The 19791-nt window shown below is 37.7% G+C and overlaps 2 protein-coding genes across 5 annotated transcripts in view; one reads left to right on the top strand and one right to left on the bottom strand.

Moving 5' to 3' along the window:
• Positions 1 to 5278, top strand: part of stt3b (STT3 oligosaccharyltransferase complex catalytic subunit B) — a 106137-nt gene extending 100859 nt beyond the window's left edge. The window contains exons 13-16 of the mRNA XM_073024053.1: positions 406 to 579; positions 662 to 775; positions 2581 to 2793; positions 3502 to 5278. Coding sequence (XP_072880154.1) covers positions 406 to 579; positions 662 to 775; positions 2581 to 2793; positions 3502 to 3582 — 582 coding nt within the window. The 3' untranslated portion in view covers positions 3583 to 5278. The remainder of the gene's footprint in view (positions 1 to 405; positions 580 to 661; positions 776 to 2580; positions 2794 to 3501) is intronic.
• Positions 1 to 19791, bottom strand: part of LOC140713675 (oxysterol-binding protein-related protein 10-like) — a 178876-nt gene that overhangs the window by 7815 nt on the left and 151270 nt on the right. For 2 of the 4 annotated variants that reach the window (XR_012095704.1, XR_012095705.1), the window contains exons 11-12: positions 18698 to 18851; positions 15982 to 16101 (exon numbers count right to left, since the gene is read on the bottom strand). Coding sequence is in view for 2 of the 4 variants with exons in the window: in XM_073024054.1 (XP_072880155.1) it covers positions 16054 to 16101; positions 18698 to 18851 (202 nt within the window). In the remaining 2 variants the exon portion in view is untranslated. Of the gene's footprint in view, positions 1 to 11277; positions 16102 to 18697; positions 18852 to 19791 lie in introns of those variants that run through there. The other 2 variants (XM_073024054.1, XM_073024055.1) reach the window with 1 other exon arrangement.

Below are 19791 nucleotides of genomic sequence, written 5' to 3'. Positions count from 1 at the left end.
ATTTAGGAATCGGATGGCAGAGGGGAAGAAGCTGTTCCTAAATCGCTGTGTGCCTTCAGGCTTCTGTACCTCCTACCTGATGGTAACTGAGAAAAAGGCATGCCCTGGGTCCTGGACGTCCTTAATAATGGACACTGCCTTCCTGAGAACTTTTAAGTGTCACCTTTTTAAAAAAAAATATACCCCTTTCCATATTATAATCCATTTTCCAGCTTGTTCCTACAGAGAGGGAAACAGCTGACTTTCTATTTTTCATTCCTTACCATTGAGTTGGGGAATTTCTCAGTTACAGAGTGGACATGTAAAAATATTGGCAATGAACTGGTTTTGCTTTGTGTCAGTACCTGTTTAGCCATTTGTTCCTTTTACGAAGGGATTCTGACGTTCAGTATGATTATCATTCAGGTTGGAAAAGCAATGTCATCCAATGAGAGTGCGGCCTACCAGATAATGCGGAGTCTGGATGTGGACTATGTTCTCATTATATTTGGTGGAGTGATCGGTTATTCGGGTGATGATATCAACAAATTTCTCTGGATGGTCAGGATAGCAGAAGGAGAGCATCCAAAAGATATTCGGGTAAAGTGATGTTTTTCGTTAAAGATTTGTTTAATTAATAGCTTCAGCTGCTTTGCTAATTGGCAAACATGTTTTATCTTAGGAGAGTGACTACTTCACACCCCAGGGAGAGTTTCGTGTTGATAAAGCTGGCTCACCAACTCTACTGAACTGTCTCATGTACAAGATGTCCTACTACAGATTTGGAGAGATGCAGGTGAATGGGTGTTATAAGTACCATTAATTATGTTATTTCGGATATTTTGATTGTCATTTTAAACTTGTGAAAGTATGAACATTTGGACGGTGCATTGGATCTTAAGTGAAAAGTTGGCTATCCTGAAGCTTAATTAATGATGTCTAAAGTAAGTGCAACAGATAAAAGGTCAGTACAGTTAAATGCAAATATACTGTTACACTATTGTTTGAAAATTCGGATGGTTTGCCACATCAGATTCTGTTCCCTGCACCCCCTTTATACTTGCTGGTTTCTCCAGTTCCTGATCTTCCTTTACCCACCAGGGCCCCTTCCCCTTCGCCTTGCTCCTTTTAAATCAATGGGGCCCTACTCCTAAAATGCTGGAGGAACTCTGCAGGCCAGGCAGCAACTATGAAAAAGAGTGAACAGTCCTAATGAAGAGTCTTGGCCCTGTCGTCAACTGTTTACTCTTTTCTATAGATGCTGCCTAGCTTGCTGAGTTCCTCCACCATTTTGTGTGTGTTGCTTGGATTTCAGCATCTCTAGATTTTCTAATCTTTGGGGCCCTACTCCTCATGGTCTTTTTAAAGCTAGCAGAGCCCCATTTCCCACACTATATAAACCCAATGGGCTTCTGTTCCCCTGCTCCCTTCAAACTCTCTTGTTTCATTGAAGAATGTATTATAATACTGTGCAATATCTTCAAAATAAAGTGAAACTGAAGTATTTCCATATTAATAGGAATAAAATCTAATAGTCCAGTAAAATCTCCCAGTTCAGTGCCAGCAAAACCTCACGACTGGTGAACTTTTGGAGTTTTCCTGTATCAATCTGGGTGTGACAACGAGAAACTCGGATCACAGTAGAATAGAGAAAGGTGAAGCAAGTGAGTGAATGAGTTTAATAAGGGTTATGTGCGGTTGTGAACTTTGATAAGAAGAAAAGGTAAGTAGAATGTCTTGATAGTGAAAAATTTGTAGATACCAGTATTTGAAGAGATCGCGGTTCACTGATTTTTGAGAAGCAGAGAGGAGACATTTGGGCTCAAAAATTGGTAAGAATCTGGAAAGTTTCCAGTGATTTGGGAAAACAGAAGATGCAAAACTGCCAGAGAGAATCGAGAAACTGGCCATTTTTGCTATTGTTGGGGAAAATATTGGAGTTCATTAGTAAGAAGATATGCACATATTGTAATAAGATTACTCAATACGGTGTGTTTTTTAAAAAGGGAAATAATATTTGGCAAATTAATTGGAGTTCTTTGAAGATATAACAAGGAGGTATTAACATAGAAAATTGGTTAACTGACAGAAACAGTAAGAAAAGCTAGGTTATTTTTGGGCTGGAAGGCTATATTTATGGAATATCTCAGGAATCAGCTGGGGTTTCAGCTATTTACAGTTTATATTGATGACTTATACAAAGCCGCCAGGCACTCTGAGCAAATGGGCATGCAAATTGTAAAGGAGCAGTAGTCTGCAAAAGATTGTTGTAGGGTTAAGTGAGTGGGCAAAATGATGACAGCTGAAGTATTGAATGAGATTATTCATTTTGGTCATTGGGTTATTCAAATGGTGTGGGACTAATGAATGTTGGCATTTGTAATTGCTAGTTTTAGTCAGGCGAGCTCAGACTGGTTCGGGGAGAAACTAGAATAGAGTTACTAGCGTGGAATAGGGAGAAAACGTATGTGTGGTACCAGTACCTTGAAGCAGTTTGGAAAAGAGGGAGATGTTTTGGGAAAGGCAATAGTTAAGAGAAACCACATGTGAAACTGTAATTTGTTTCAGGAATTAGTTTGACGACAGTGTTTTGGTTTACAGCTGGATTTCAGAACACCGCCGGGATTCGATCGCACCAGGAATGCTGAAATTGGGAACAAAGACATCAAATTCAAACACCTGGAAGAAGCCTTCACCTCAGAGCACTGGCTCGTGAGAATTTACAAAGTCAAGAAGCTGGACAACAGAGAGAAACTTGACCATAAACCAAGAGTAACTAACATAATGCCCAAACACAAGTATTTATCAAAAAAGGTGGGGTAGCCTTTGAGAACTTTGTACATAACTACTTTCTTCTGTTGCCAAAATGTTCCTCCAAATCCAACGTGTTGCTGAATTCTGTCCAGCATCTGAAGAAACCAAGTGACAAGCCGTGATTTTTTTTTAGAAACATTCAGTATATAATTTCATGCCATTGTGTTGGAATAGGTGCCAATGTGCCCAAGTGGAAGCACAGGGTTTGAAGTGAGAACATTCTTCCCTGGGTGTATCTGTTCCCTCCGTCAATGAAAAGGTTATTGACATTTTACATCAATAGACGCACGCCCTCCTTACCCCATGCCATTTGAGTTGTTGTTGTGATAACACATCATGCTGTGAGAAACTAATGAGTTTGATAAATCTGGTACCATGGAAACTGCTGAACATGTCTGAAGCCAGGTTTTATATATATTTATATATCACTTCAGTAGCTGTAGGTTTTTTTGATTTTTTTTTCCCCAGGACATGTTTCAACAGCATATTACTTGAAGGTTGTCAAAGCAACCAGACATGGGGGAAAGAAAGTTTCTGCAAACCAGCCTTTAGCACTCCATCTCTCTTCCCTAATCCCTGATAAAGAAAAGTTTGTGCCAAGCATTTATTTTCTAATGAATGTATTAATTTGGTTTAAGATATTGGCGACGTTGTATATATAGGTGTGAAAACTACAAATTAGTAATGCTGTTCATCTTTATGCCCTAGACTTCTAAAAGAAAGCGTGGGTATGTGAAGAACAAACTGGCACTGAAGAAAGGCAAGCGACCCATCAGGAAGACCAACTAAATCATCTGCAAACCCTGACAACAGGCAGTTGTCCTGATGACAACCAATCTTTGCCTTTAACTACAATCGGATTCCATTGCAACACAGAGTTGCATGCATTGCTCGAGAGATTCAGACAGTGTCAGCCCCATAAATCTGTATATTGGCACCTGTTTATAGAGCCACGTTTGATTGTGTTGGCAAAGCAGACAGCTGGTGTCCAGGGGTCGCAGCAAAATTCTGATTGGTACATATTATTCTTCATTTAATTTTTTTAATAAAAATGATAATGGGCTAACTGCACCAAAGAACCCTGCTCTTTCTTATTACCGATACATGTGTACTTTCCAACCATTTGAAAAGGGCAGTAAAGAGGGTTTTCACAATTTATTTTGTTAGGGTGAGATTAATTTTAAATGAGAACTAATGACTTCAGATGAGTTAAATATATTGTACAAGGTTGTTAGGCATTCTGCATACCTGTATGGGCAGGATCAACGTTTTGGCACAGTATGCTGTTGGTCAAAGTAAACCATCTCCATCTAAAAGCAGAGTGCAAGAGGTTTGCCAGTATTCTTATTCTTCATTGTCCTTGATCGTACATGATGAGGTGCACACATTTAATATGGGAAGGTGGGAGGTTTAGAATTCAACAAGAGGGCAGAAAGTGAAGGACTTTACACTGCAAAAGGCTGGCAAATACACATGCTTTTTTTTTTCTATCTATGAGATTTAAAAATGAAAGAGTTTCCTCCTCGTCATAGCCATGTTCATTTCATTTCCACTGACATACTTTCTTTTTTTTATATTTGCCTTTTAAACCTTGTAATGACAGGAAAAGGTAATTATTTCTGACATGGGGCTGTAAAACATTTCAGTGAAGAAATTCATCTTTGGTTGTTGGATCTAATTGCTTGAGAGCACTGACTGCCAGTTTTATTCACATTTGATTACATTGAAGCCAGTGGTTGATACTGGGGGATCATTTAGCTATAGCAACCAAAGCCTGCTTTTTTCTCCTTTCATTAATTCAGACCCGGACTAGTGTCCTTTTTTCTCCAATAATAAAAACTCAGATTAATATGAGAGAAATTCAAAAGAAGCAGTGCACTATTAGTAAAATCAGAGGCAGACAAACCTCATCATAGAGATTTTCCTTTTTATCACTCTTTTTCATTCTGTAACAAAAATCCAGTCTTCTTTGAAAAGCTCCTTTACTATGAGGTGACAAGTGAGTAATAAAGACTGACGGATGATACTTGCTCTTAATATTTAGTTAATGTTCCCCTTTCTTCCTGCGAGGGTTAAAATTGTAATTTTCTATGTACGCAGCGCTCTTCAATGCAAAAAAAAATTAGCTGCAGATGCTATTGGTGTAAAAAAAATTAAAGAATAGTATGTACCGTATTTTGAAAACATTTGTAAATTAAACTGTGCAGTACATGCCTTATTGCTGCTTCTGGATTGTAGTTTTTCTTAACCGTTAAATTTGAGCAGATGTTGGGGGAGTCTTCATTTCTTACTCTGATGTTCTTTTTTTAATGTTGAACTTATGATTACAGCGACATTAGTCTCTGTGATCCAAAGTAAACTGAAATTACGACTGCATTTATTTCTTACGGGGAGGATGAAGGCATGGGAAAGCCATTTTTACATATTGCTTAGTTTTCAGTTTGGATCTGTTGTGAACTGTAGCCAAAATAAATGTTAAAATGAATTTTTGTGTTAAGAAAAAAGATACTTTCTAATCCAATTTTAACATGATTAATTTTACTTATGCATATATAGTTTGAGCATTGTTTTGCAGTGTGCCAGAAAAAAAATTTGTTAAAGCCGTTTCCCTCCTTTGCTTGTTTTGGTGTAGCTGGCTGTTGGCGGGATGTTGCTTGTCTTGTTATTCTGCATCATTTTTCACAAAGAAACATAATTGCACTCTTCGTACTATTAAACTATATCCTCAAAATTGTGGACGTAGTTTAATACAGAGTTAGTAGTTCTTCCACATAATTTTTTTGTTTTGAAGCAGGCAAGATTGAGTTAACTTGATCGAATCGGTTTTTGCAATAACTTGTGTTTACAGTTAACACTATCAACACCATAAAATGTCTGAGTACTTCACAAGAGTGTCTGTCAAACATATTAAGGTAATCCTTGTCAGAGGAAAAGGTTTTGAAGTTGCTTTAGGTGAGAAAGAAATAGAAAGAATTAGCATGGGACTTCAGGCAGCCAATCACAGTCATGCACAAAAGATCACAAGTGGAGCATCACTGAGAATTGTAAAACTGGAGTAGGTTAGATGATATACTGTAGAACAATGCCTCCTTGAAGGTATTGATTACAAGGAAGAAAAACAAATGCATTAATGTGAAGGTAATGTGCTGGGGCAGTGATGAATGGACATGCTGCATTTTCTGCAGAGTTCTCAGTCTCTGAAGAGAAGTGAATATCAGATATTTCTCATTACAAGATGAGTGATTGATCTTGTCACTGTTTGGCTAATTGTTGAAAACTTGAGAGTTCAGTTTGCAGTCTTGGAGGAGACGACTGCTGATGCTGCAATCTCGAGCAACAAGCAATCTGCTGGAGGAATGCAGTGGGTCATGCAGCATCTGTGGAGGGGAATTGACAGTCAATGTTTCGGGTTGAGACCCTTCACCTGGATCTTCTCATTGGAAATGTGACCTAGCCTTCTCTGATTAGTGAGTATCTGTCAGTAATTTTACTTTCAATGAATCCAATAGTATTTTGAGTTTCCAGTAGTTATCTGCTCACGTCATTCTGAGACTGCCCAGATACTGCTTAGCCAGCACGGTTTTATTACCAAGACGAGTCTCCCTGAGAATAATTCAAACAAAAGGTAAAAATGCTGTTTCTGAGGGACTTTTCTGTTGATTATCATGTTCACTGAAATTGTATCAGATTCTTAATTTAGACCTCCAGATTTTGGTAGAGAAACTTTGATTAAATCAGACCTAGTTCTAGTTTTGGGTATCATTCTATTAAACTAGGTTTTTGAACAGCATACAGCAGCTCTTAGGGAAGCTCTACTCTTTGCTGTACCTGGCAAGTTAAATGCTAGTTAATAAGAACAGCCTGATGAAAGCTTGGCCCTTTGAAATGAAGCTAGAACCAAATTCTAGTTAAATAAACAGAAATCCATTGTCACCAAAGAACAGCTTATTAATATGTAAACAAAATTATTAAGTGTCAATACTCATGAAAAGTTGTGTAGTTCTGTTTATCCGCTCCCATTGAAAGGCCAAAAATGAGTCAGGTTGACCTACGTAATGTGCTTTCTGCTTTCTACTTGCTCCTACTTTCCCCATCTTCATTATCCTCCCACTGTCATCATGCTACCCACTCATACAAGTAGCGAGAATACCAGCAAGTGCCTTTAGGAGACTTTCAGCTCTTATTAAATGAGTATTTAAATTTTAACAGAGGTATTACTTGTTTGCAAGCCTGTAACTTGTTTTGGGTTGGCGCAGGTAGATGATGGAGATGGTCAGAAGGGAAGAATGTATTTCTAGTGTTGTATAAACTTTTAATTTTTAACTTTTAACTAATATTTAAAACATTTTTATCTGCAGGTAATAAACTACTAAAAATGGGGTTGTTAACAGTATCGGCAGAATCATTGCGATCTATGCCGAACAGCCAGACTTGCTTGCTAAAACAAAGAACACCAGTTAACAAATTATTTTACAGAGCAAAAATTAATATTTCAGTCTTAGCAGGCACATTATAGAAGTTATGTTGAGAATACTCCCGCCCTGTATCCTGGTTTTATATTTGTAAGGTACAGTACAGTAGCAGTTAGAGTAATGTTATTTACAGCATGTGCAGTCTGGGTTCAATCCTGCCACTGTCTGTAAGAAATTCGTACAGTCTCCCTGTGACTACATGGTTTTGTCCAGCTGCTCGCTTCTTGTATTCCAAAGACATCCAGGTTAGTGGTTAATTGGTCACATGGGTGTAAATGTGCTTTGGGCCAAAAGGACCTGCTACTGTGCTGTATCTCTAAATTTAAAAAAAACAAAGACATGAACTTCAGAGAGTTGAGTGGAGTAAGAATCAAATGGGGGCAGCAACAAAGTAGGGGCAAGACCTCATTAGAAATTAGCATAAGCCTTATTGGGCAAGAAACTACAGACTGCTGATTGATTATCTGTTTTATCTTAGCTCTCTACTGTTACTTCATATTGCTTTTAATTTAGGGGATATGGGTGTAACCTAGGCTAGCATTTATTGCCCATTTTTAACAGTAATTTCAGTTTTGCTTGGACCACTGCTTCCATGTTCTGCACACCATAGCACAGGGAAGATGGGGACAGTGCAAAATGCTGTTATAGGTGAGCGCAGCTGCAATTGCAAATGTTCCTTCATGCAATATTGTATTGGTCCAGTGTCATCCAGAAGGGCTGGGACTGTTTTCTCCGAAGCAAAGGAGGCTGAAGGGTTACCTTAGGGAGGTTTAAGAAATCATAGGGGATCTAGATAAGGTAGAAGATCACAGCTGGAGGGCAGAGGTTTCAGGTGGGATCCTGAGTGTCAACATTTTCACACAGGTTGGAGGGGTTTATATGGAACAAGCTGGCAGAGGTGGATACAATTACAGTGTATAAAAGATATTTGGACATGTACATGAATAGGAAATGGTTAGAGTAATCTAAGCAAATTCAGACAAATGGGACTTGGGTATCTTGGTTGGCATGGACATGCTAAGCCAAAGGGCCTGTTTCCGTGCTTGATAACTGTATGGGAATAGTTTCATGAGGTCTGATGTCTGATTGTTCTGCGATATCCACATTTGTACCATGGAGCCAGTTCTAAAAATAACTTCAGGGTCAATTTAGAAGCAAGCTCTGGGTTTTATAGATACTTAAGTTACTAAGTACCACTCACTAGCTCTGAAAGCCTTTTACATACTACAGATGAGAATAATTTTGTTAAATGCTAATTAGCTGGATTTGCTAACAAGCTCTTTATTACACCAATTAACCTTGTGTATCAAGGCAAGGAGGTTTCCTTAGTCCTGACCAAACTTAAATGCAGTTTTAAAGCAGATATATTTTATCCAATATTTGATGAAACTGAGTCATGTGGACTTAAGATTCTAACAGAAAGAAGAATCTTCTGGCTGAGAACAGCAGAATGCATAACAAACTTTTAAGTTGACCATGGCCAAGTTAAGGCTGATTTATACCTGCATATGGGCTACGCCATAGCCCTGATTTTTCACTTCTTCGTAGGCTCTCGCATGCGTTGGTGTGTGCCAAAACACTAGTTGGCGGTGGGGTTTCTATGCCACTGTGCTGAGTTTCTTCATGAGAGACATGGACGAGGAAATGCATTTCAAACATTTTCGCATGTCGGCTGGTAGATTTGACGATTTGGTTCATCTATTTCGCATTGGTGTACAGACATGGCGGAGAAGAAGCAACGGGAAATGCGTAGGAGGAAATGCAATGCTATCAAGCGGACCAATCACAGTTGTTGCATTCTGCGTTGCCGCGACGCGTGAGTTACTTTTTTGGGGAGGTGCATGTCACCCTATGGCGTAGGGTATGCGATACCTACAGCGTAGATGTGATGCACAAGTATAAATCGGCCGTTAGAAGGTGATAGATGAAGGAGGGAATGAAGTAAGCTGGGAAGTGATAAGTGGGAAAAGTAAAGGATTGGAGAAGAAAGAATCTGATAGGAGAGGAGTGTGTATCATGGGAGAAAGTGAAGGAGGAGGGCACCGGTGGGGGGTGGGGGGGAGGTGATAGGCATAAGGAGGAGAAGAAGTAAGAGGCCAGAGTGGGGAAATGTAGAAGAGGGAAGGGGACAAAAAGTTAACAAGTTGGAGAAATCTATGTTCATGCCATCAGGTTGAAGGCTACCTAGACAGAATGAGTTGTTGTTTCTCCAACCTGAGAGTGGCCTCATTGTAACATGTCGAAATGGGTTTAGGAATTGAAATGGTTGGCTACTGGGAAATTCTATTTCTTGTGGATGGAATTGAGACACTCAGCAAAGCAGTCCCCCAGTCTCAAGAGCACTAGATATTGTAGACAACCCCAGCAGATCCTCACCTGGAAGGACTGTTTGGGGCGCTGAATGGAAGTGAGCCAGTGAAGCACTTCTCCCTCTTGCAGGGATAAATGCTAGGAGTGAGATTAGTGGGCTTCCTCTCTGTAATTCCCTTATCCATTCGTTCTTCAAGAGAGTTAAATAACAGCATATTTATGGAGGAGAGCAGGATTAATCACTATTGAGGTATAATGTATGGCAGGTTTACCCTGCTTCTGTCCTCATCTTGGGTAAAACAAAATCAAGATAATGTCTGCTTGGTGTGAATCTAGAATGTGCAGTTGGAATTCACACTGATCGGTTAAACATGGACCCTGTTATACACAATCAGCACAACACACCTATCTACTTGCTATTTCTGTTAGTCCAAAGAATCATGATGGATAAGCACTGACAATTGTAAAACCATCATAATGAATTAATTAGATAAAAGGAGAGTAGTTTCAAAAAGTCACATTTGGGTAGCTGGAGATTTTTGCTTTGTTGACAGTTTACAGCTAGGATTTGCCTGTTTGTTCTCATTAATCAGTAATTCAGTACTAACCAGGACCAGACTTGGCAATCTTTTCAATGTATAGCTTGAAAAGGTAAAGTCAGTACAAATTTGTTCATGGTAAGTTATGTTTAACAAATTTGAAGGTGTTTTCTGATGATGTAGCAAGGTCAATAAAGGAAATATGATTGATATGATGAATGAATTTTCAAAATAACTTGTTCCCTAATAAACTTGTCATTGAGCCTAACCCCCAGGATAAAAGTGACAGTAGTAGCATGGATACAGAAATTGGTGAAGTTCTAGGAATCAGTAGTAATGAATGATTGTTTTTCATACTGGAAAAACGTAGTGTTACTCAGGAACTGTGGTTTTCTTGAATGTAATGACTTGAACATTGGTAATACAGTTTGGTTTTCAAATTTGTGGACAACAAAATTTTGGAACTATGAAATGTAGAGGGAAATGCTATTGGATTCTGAGGATAGGGACAGTCAGCTGGAATGAACACATGGCAAATTAAATTTAATGTAACATTTAACAAATCTACATTTTAGTTGGAGGCATAAGAAGCAATATAATTGGAGAGCTTACATCGTAAAGATCCACAGAAATTGTTCAAGGTGGCAAAGACAATTTGATAAAGCTATTTTTGGGAAAGGATACTGTGGCCTGAGTTTTATAAATAGACACAAGTAGTACAAGAGCAGGGAAATTGTGATGAACTTTTCCTCAAATTGTAGTTGAAACTAATGGTTTTTTTTAATGCTCATTTCTGGGAATTACCTTTAGGGGAAATGTGAAGGTTGCAGTGGGCAAAGATTTAAGTAAATGATTCCAGGCATGAACACTTAGTTACATTGGCATGCTGGTGAAGCCCGGTGGATTTTCCTTGGGACAGTGATGAGAAATGGAACAAGTGGGGCACATGAGAACCTTTGTTTCCTAGATCTTCAAGCACATATTTGGTTGATGTGTTACAAGCTAGCCTAGTTTGTTTGTTTGGGGGGGGGGGGGAAGAAAGTGAGAGATATAACTTGCACAGGGAACTGGAGAGAAGTTTGAATATGTTTTAGTGTATGGTGAAGAGTTAACAAAGATATGTAAAGACATGATTAAAAATGGAAAAGCAGTACAAGACAAACTCACTGCTAAAGCATATTTATTAGTTAATCAAAACAATTATAAATCATCTTCACATCATTGTTAATTACTTTGTTATATTACAAGTGTTGCATAGATACCAAACAAGTGTTACACAATTTAATGGCTAATCAGAGAGTTGCAAAGCTGAAAAGAATGAACAGGTTAGTTAAAGCATTCCATTGGCATAATAAAAGTATTGGGTTAATCCTTGTGAAATTAGTCAAAGGTTTTAAATGCAAAATTCTTGAGGCAAAGAATGGTTACTTGTGCTAAAGTTCTAGAAAACAGAAACTAAACATTAGTCATAGAAAATATCATATGGCTGAGTATAAGACATTTCAGACTTGGCAAGCTTTCATGATGGTGTGCTGCTAAGATTTTAACAGGTACCATAGATGTTTGAAAAGAAACAATGAAAAATGTTGCACTTTCAAACAATTAAACCTCTAGTCAAGGACACTATATTGCATCTTCCATTTCTGTAGCAATTTGTAATGCACTAAATTAAACAAGTTTCAGCTGAACTCAGTAGGTCATTCTTATGTTTCTTCTTTTGAAACAATTGAACTTTCTGTAAAGAGCTATTGTCTGGTGCCAATGAATATCTGAACAGTTCAAAGCTTCAGAAATTTTAATAATATATTTATCCACATCTATTTCTTACATAATGCCCCAATAAACAACCAGCACCACCACGTCGGAGTGATTACTTCCAATGCAGTTTGAATTTCTTCAGAGGCAGATTGTTTATGATTTTAGGTATTTATTACCCGAGCAGATTTTAAAATATTTGCTAGTCTGAAATTAACTGACATGGTTATTACAACCTTCTTGATCAGATGAAAAGAGCAAATTATATAATCTGATTTCAATATCAGATTTCAATCAACAGCCATCCCCAAAATCAAATCTGAATACTACCTAACTGCACAAGGAAATGCACAAGTTCCAAAATGCTTATCACAAATTTCAAAATGTGTACCACAGATTCCACTGAAGTTCAAATTTGTAACATTATAGGTAGGTGTTAAACTGATCTGTTTCATTATACTACTTTTTATTGCACCATAGCTTCTCTCGTTGCATAACTGCTAACCAATTAGAAATTGATAGTTTTACATATAAATCTTAAACAATATTAAAGTTGTTATATATCTGTCAATAACCTACATATTTATAGAAACTGGCGTGGTTTATTTTTACCCTGGTGTCACTTACTATCTGTCATTGCAGAAGGCACCTGATGACTTTGCTATATGCTGATATAGCAAAGAGTGTTTTATGGAACAATGCATTATAACTAAAAGTTGAAGAACTGTTCAAGTTATGCAGACTTCCCCAGCTCACTCTGGGCCAAGAGAATGGAGAAGTCAGGGTCCATTGCCACACTAAAGAATTATATAATTACGGTAACTAGAGACACTTCTCTAGATCATTAGAAAATGTGCATCAGTGTACATTACTTAAACACGGGGAACTTTGCTGGATTATGGGCACATTTGGACCAGTAGAAGTTGCTTTTTCTTTAATTCCTGTGTATTAATAAATTTTAATGATCTGATCATCTCAATATCTATTATTCATAAAATTAATTTTAGTTTAAAAAAACTAAACCTACCAAAATAATCACTTTCCATTGTCAGATGATAATCAAAACAACTATACTTTTAGTCTCTGGTAGATACACAGTTTGATTTTGCATGACTTTAAACTTTTCATTGTATGAATTGAATGAGATGAAATAAAACCTGTCAAATATGTGGCAAAGCAATACCAAAAAAAAAATGATACAACAGTTTCTACAGATGCTGGAAGTCTAGAGTAAAGTACACACAAAATGTTGGAGAAATTCATCAGGTCAGGCAGCATCTATGAAAAGGAATAAGGAGTCAACCTTTCAGCAAAAGACCCTTCAGCTCTGTGTGTTACTGTAGAAATTAATACTGGAATTATGGTTTACTCATTCAAGTGTTTAGATTTTATGATAATTTCTAAGGCAAAGCAAAAGGCTTAAAACTTGATTATTGAATTTGTGTATTTCAAAATATCTTTAAAGTTGCAAGCCATTTCTGATTCAATGTTACTGTAAAGTTTAGTTTGCATAATGCTCATGGGTTATAGTTTCCTTTTCATTTCATTTAGTTCAGCAGAAATTAATAATTTCAGATATTTGCAACTTTCCGAATAAGAAACTTTACGTGGATCATTCTGAAATGGCCAGTCATTTACTGTGGGACAGTGACTTCTAGTTCTAGACCACTTAGCCTGTTCCTTATAAAATTCCATATACTGTATCACTAAAGACTTCTCTCCTGAACAAGGCTGTTTCTACTGTGAGTGCATTATTAAGGCTGCCCTAAGCTTCTGGTGAAGTATCATTCCTTCTTCCCATTTCTAGGGCATATAATACAAGAGTACTCAAGAGCTCAATAACTGTAGCAAGACTTGCTTACCCTTATAATCCAAACTCCTTAAAGTAATGGCCGACATACCATTTGCCTTCTTTGTTGTACCCGCATATATTTGCTGCATATCATGAACCAGCACAGTAAGATCCTACTATATGCCAGCAATTACTAGCTCCTTAACATTTAAAAAATATTGTTCTCTATTCTTACCACTGAAGTAAACACCATCAGAAACTAAAAATCACATGTATTACAGAAGATTTGAATACACAAAAGCACTGACATTTGTATGCAATCCTCAATCAAATCCAAAAATTATTCCTTTTGGAAGATTGCTTTATGATGTTCAGTGACAACTTGTTGCTTTGAATTTGATCTTACACTCTATGCAATCAGTTGGTTTTCCTGAAGATTTATTTTCCTTAACAAAAATGCAGTTATGTTAATTGGTGAGAGAATGCAGAGCTCTGAGGTGCACATCTATGTTCCAGTGCAAATATGGTTCAGAAAAGGATAGTATGTGAGTACAGCAAGTAATTACGAAGGCTGATCAGATGTTCCTGTTTGGGGGGGGGGGTGGATTTAATAGAAAAGATAGTGGGGATGTGCTTCAGTTACTGGTACGATCACTTGGAGTACTGTGTACAGTATAAATCACCATATTTTAGGGAGGATATTGATGTGTTCTAAGTAGTTCAGAGAAGGTTAAATAGACTGATATGTGAAATGAGCTGGTTGTCATGAGGGAAGATTGGCCAGGTTAGGCTTGGATCTGCTAGGGTTAAGTAAAGAGAAAAGTGATCTGAGTAAATCATACAAGAGCCTGAGGAGTCTTGACAGGATGATATGATAAGGATATTTCCTTGCAGGGAAGAATCTTGAAGTTTGTGGGGGGGGGGTCACTATTTATAAATAACGGGTTGCTTATGAGCTAGACTTATCTCAAGAGGAACGGGAGTCATTGCACTGTGCGGGAGAGTTCCGGAGTTTTTAAAGTGTTTAAGGCAGAGGCTGATAGATTCTTGATCATCAGAAGAGTGAAAAGTTATCAGGAGAATACAAATAGGTAGAAAAACAGTTGATTACAATTCAGAGTAGGCTAGGTGATCCACTAAATTATATTTGCTCTGAAGCAAATTACATACATTTCTTATCATTATATATTCACCATTTATTATATGTAGGCACTGTGGATGGCAGATGATATCAATGACATTAGTGACTTGCTGGTGTATAGATCTGTAGAGAGTAAAGTGCGTAATGTAAATAAGTACATGGAAGCAAAAGCAATGTGAGAGGTCCACTGATGGAATAATTTTGTGATTAGCTACACCTTCAAGCTTGAGATTACAAAATGAAAAATGTACAAAGCTAAATAAATGTTTTGCTTTTGCAAAAAGGGCACTTTCTAAAAATCGTTAGTTTATCTTTATGGTAATTCTAGAATTCTGAATGCAATATGAGATATTGGGATATCATATTTTATAAGTATTTGGTAATGGATTTAATGAATCTGTATTCCACATAAGGACTGAACAGTCCTTTCTGATTAGCCTATAGGAACTATAAAGTTGAGCTTCGTATCCTATCTACAAAGATCAGTGTTTCTCAGCCAATACCTCAGGTTTTTTGAAACACTGTTCATTCTGATGAGTTTTAGAAACTAGGCTTAATAATTAAACTTCTGAAAGTAATGAAATTCATTACAGTAAAAAGTGGTTGGCATGCGCTGTGGGGCTAAATACCATGTGAAATACTGAATAGCATGCCAGTTTACCAAGTCGATGTCACACAGTTCACAACAATATCTTAGTGTCTACACTGATGGCACATTTATTTAAGTGCAGAAAAACTTTTGAGTGAAAAATATAAAACCTTACAACATTAAAATAAAGTCTCTCCATTATTAACTTTTCAATCTCATAGGCAGATATCACATGAATACAGGATAACACCTGAATAATTTTTTTTTGGTGAACCTGGAAGTATTTTTAATTTGGTACACAACATATTTGCTTCTTTTATATATATTACATAAGCATACAACATCGTTACTTAAAAACAAAATGCTGGCAGAACTCAGCAGGCCAGACAGCATCTATGGGAGGAGGTAGTGATGACGTTTCGGGCCGAAACCCTTCATCAGGAGTCAAACGTTGTCACTACCTCCTCCCATAGATGCTGTCTGGCCTGCTAAGTTCCGCCAGCATTTTGTGTTTTTATTTATTTCCAGCATCTGCAGATTCACTCGTGTTAACATTGTTACTTATTAGGTTTTTAAATTTTCAACATCACCTCAGAATTATTATCAGATGACAATTTCAAATTGGAAGAAATCTGAGGTAGGTGGCGGTCAAATTCAAACTGTCAACAGTGTGCCTTCCAGATGGGACTATAGTACATCCAGCCATCTCCCTGTTAGAATTGAAAAATCAGTTAATTCATTACTACAGCTAATGTTAAAAGATACAAATTAGAAGATATTCAAAAGTATTTCTAATGCATGGAAGTATAGACCATCACAGTGCAGCAAGGCTTCAAATTATTGATATGTTTATCAGGCTGTAAAAATAATATGGGAAATTATAGGCTGGTAAGTTTGACGTCAGTAGTAGGTAAATTATTGGAAGGAGTACTAAGAGATAGGATCTACAAGTATTTAGATAGACAGGGACTTATTAGGGAGAATCAACACGGCTTTGTGCGTGGTAGGTCATGTTTAACAAATCTATATAAAAAAAAAACAAATCTATTAGTTTTTCGAGGAGGTTACAAGGAAAGTGGATGAAGGGAAGGCAGTGGATGTTGTCTACATGGACTTCAGTAAGGCCTTTGACAAGGTCCCGCATGGGAGGTTAGTTAGGAAGATTCAGTTGCTGGGTATACATGGTGAGGTAGTAAATTGGATTAGACATTGGCTCAATGGGAGAAGTCAGAGTGTAGTGGAGGATTGCTTCTCTGAGTGGAGGCCTGTGACAAGTGGTGTGCCACAGGGAACAGCGCTGGGTCCATTGTTATTTGTCATCTATATCAATGATCTGAATGATTATGTGGTAAATTGGATCAGCAAATTTGCTGATGATACCAAGATTGGAGGTGTAGTGGACAGTGAAGAAGGTTTTCAAAGCTCGCAGAGGGATCCAGACCAGCTGGAAAAATGGCAGATGGAGTTTAATACAGACAAGTGTGAGGTATTGCACTTTGGAAGGAAAAACCAAGGTAGAACATACAAGGTAAATAGTAGGGCACTGAGGAGTGCAGTAGAACAGAGAGATCTGGGAATACAGATACAAAATTCCCTAAAAGTGGCGTCACAGGTAGATAGGGTAGTAAAGAGAGCTTTTGGTACATTGGCCTTTATAAATCAAAGTACTGAGTATAAGAGTTGATATGTTATGGTGAGGTTGTATAAGGCAATGGTGAGGCCAAATTTGGAGTATTGTGTGCAGTTTTGGTCACCAAATTACAGGGATAGTAATAAGGTTGAAAGAGTGCAGAGAAGGTTTACCCATGTTGCCGAGACTTGAGAAACTGAGTTACAGAGAAAGGCTGAATAAGTTAGGACTTTATTTCCCTGGAGCGTAGAAGAATGGGGGAGACTTGATAGAGGTACATAAAATTATGGTGGGTATAGATAGAGTGAATGCAAGCAGGCATTTTTCCACTGAGGCTAGGGGAGAAAAAAAACCAGAGGACATGGGTTAAGGGTGAAGGGGGAAAAGTTTAAAGGGAACATTGTGGGGGCTTCTTCACACAGAGAGTGGTGGGAGTGTGGAATGAGCTGCCGGATGACATTGTAAATATGGGCTAACTTTTAACATTTAAGAAAAACTTGGACAGGTACATGGATGAGAGGTGTATGGAGGGATATAGGCCAGATGCAGGTCAGTGGGGACTAGGCAGAAATATGGTTCAGCACAGCCAAGAATGGCCAAAAGGCCTGTTTCTGTGTTGTAATGTTCTAAGGGTTCTATGGAAGCTTGTGTAATGTTTTGCTGATGGCCATTGTAAACCACCATCAAGGAGGAAACAATTCTCAATTTAACTGTTCCCAGAATGGAAATGAGGCTGTCCTCAATGAAATTATAAATTACGTGTAAGCTGTGTTATATACGTCTGGGTACAAGGAGGAACCAATGGTGGCATTATTTGATAAGAATTGCATTCTGAATGAGAGGTTGCAACATCAAGAGAAAGGGCGGGGTGAAGGAATTGATGGTCTTACAGACAGATATGTGCTTTAGATAAGCAAGTTCCTGTCTGTTTAACAAAGCGAAAGTTGTCATGGTTTAGTTGACAGTGAGTCAAGCATGACCTAACAGCATCTCTGGTGCCCTTTAATATTTTAATTTAGTTCATATCTGAGAACAAATTTGAAAAACACCATACAGCTGCATTAAGTAAACAGCAATATTCCAAATTTTATTCTGGTAACCGAATTCTAATGTGGTCCTTTAGAGTTTAACATGTATCAAAATGGCTTTTGAAACTCAAAAATCAAAAGAAGAGAAAGATCACGTAGACGTGCTAAAATCTCTTAATGGCTTCATCCTTTAATCTCTTAAAAATAATTTGCTCTACTCCAGTTCATTCTATCTGCAGTAAACTTGAATTTTCTGATCTGAAGGCAACAATTCTATCAACTTCTTGCAACCTACATTCATGGAAGAACTATGCATTACTCTACCCATGTCCTTTTCTATATCCTCTCCTGTATTTACTCCTTTAATAGTGACTGTGCCTTGAATGATCCAGGCATTAAGACTAAAACTCTTTCTCAGATCCCCCTAAAATGTGCTTTTTGAAAGCTTTTAATATAAAGATCTCAGCAAAATTCTGTAAATAACTATAAGTACAAAGTTCTAATGCATACTGTTAGAGCTCCCACATTTTCAAGCATTATTTCATCAAAATCAAATATAGAATTTGGAAGGTTTTACAAATTACTTCGAATATGACAGGCATGATTTTGATTTTTACTCATAACATTAATTGCAGGGATGGTAATTACCTCTTTAATGAAATACTTTGGTTTCCAGGTAGTGTTTGTTGATGCTCTCAGTCTCTCCTCAGTTCTCTGCCGCTCTTCCAGAAGGTGCTTGTTCTCTGTTGCTGCATCTATATCGCCCACTTTCAGTGCATTGGTCACTAGTTCCCAGAGATGCCTTAAAAGTCAAGAATATCCAAAACATTTTAAAACAAAATCTGTTTTAACTGACATGAAAAATAGAAATATGTTTTAAATAAAGTATTATTAATGTAAGACAGTCTCATTGATCATAATGAGGCACTTTTTCTAATAGACAGAGGTGATTAGAAATATTTATAATAAACCTCCATAAGACATAGTAGCAGAATTAGGCCATTCAGCCTGTCGAGTTCCTCCATCATTCCATCATGATAATTTATTATTCCTTACAACCCTATTCTCCTGCCTCCCCCCCCCCCCCCCACCGAATCCTTTGGCCACACTTACTAATCAAGAACCCATCAACCTCTTCTTTAAATATACCCAATGACTTGACCTCCATAGCCGTATGTGGCAATGGATTCCACAGATTCACCACTTTGCTAAAGAAATTCTTCATTTCTATTCTAAAGAGACATTCTTGTATTCTGTGGTATCCCACTATAAGGAGCATCTTCTTTCTCTGTACTATATCTAGCCCTTTCAGTATTTGATAGGTTTCATCATTCTAAACTCCACAGTACATTAACCCCTTCATTTCTGGGATCATTCTTGTGAATGTCCTCTGGATTCTCCCCAATGCTTGCACATTCTTTCTTAGAAAAAAGGGGACAAAACTGCTCACAGTACTCCATGTGTGGTCTGACGCACATGAAGCCTCAGCATTACATCCTTGCTGTTCTAGTATATTCTATGTTCTCTCAAAATGAATGCTTACATTGCTTTTGCCTTCCTTACCACCAACTCAACCTGCAAATTAACCTTTAGGGAATCCTGCATGAGGACTCCCAAGTCCCTTTGCACCTCTAATTTCTGAATTTGTTTCCCATTTAGAAAATACAGCAGTCTGCATTCCTTCTACCAAAGCACACAACCATTCACTTCCTTACACAGTATTCCATCTGTCACTTCTTTAC

Source organism: Hemitrygon akajei, chromosome 20 (assembly GCF_048418815.1).
Source record: "Hemitrygon akajei chromosome 20, sHemAka1.3, whole genome shotgun sequence".
In the NCBI taxonomy this organism is placed as follows: domain Eukaryota; kingdom Metazoa; phylum Chordata; class Chondrichthyes; order Myliobatiformes; family Dasyatidae; genus Hemitrygon; species Hemitrygon akajei.
This window is presented reverse-complemented; position numbering and strand designations above follow the sequence as displayed.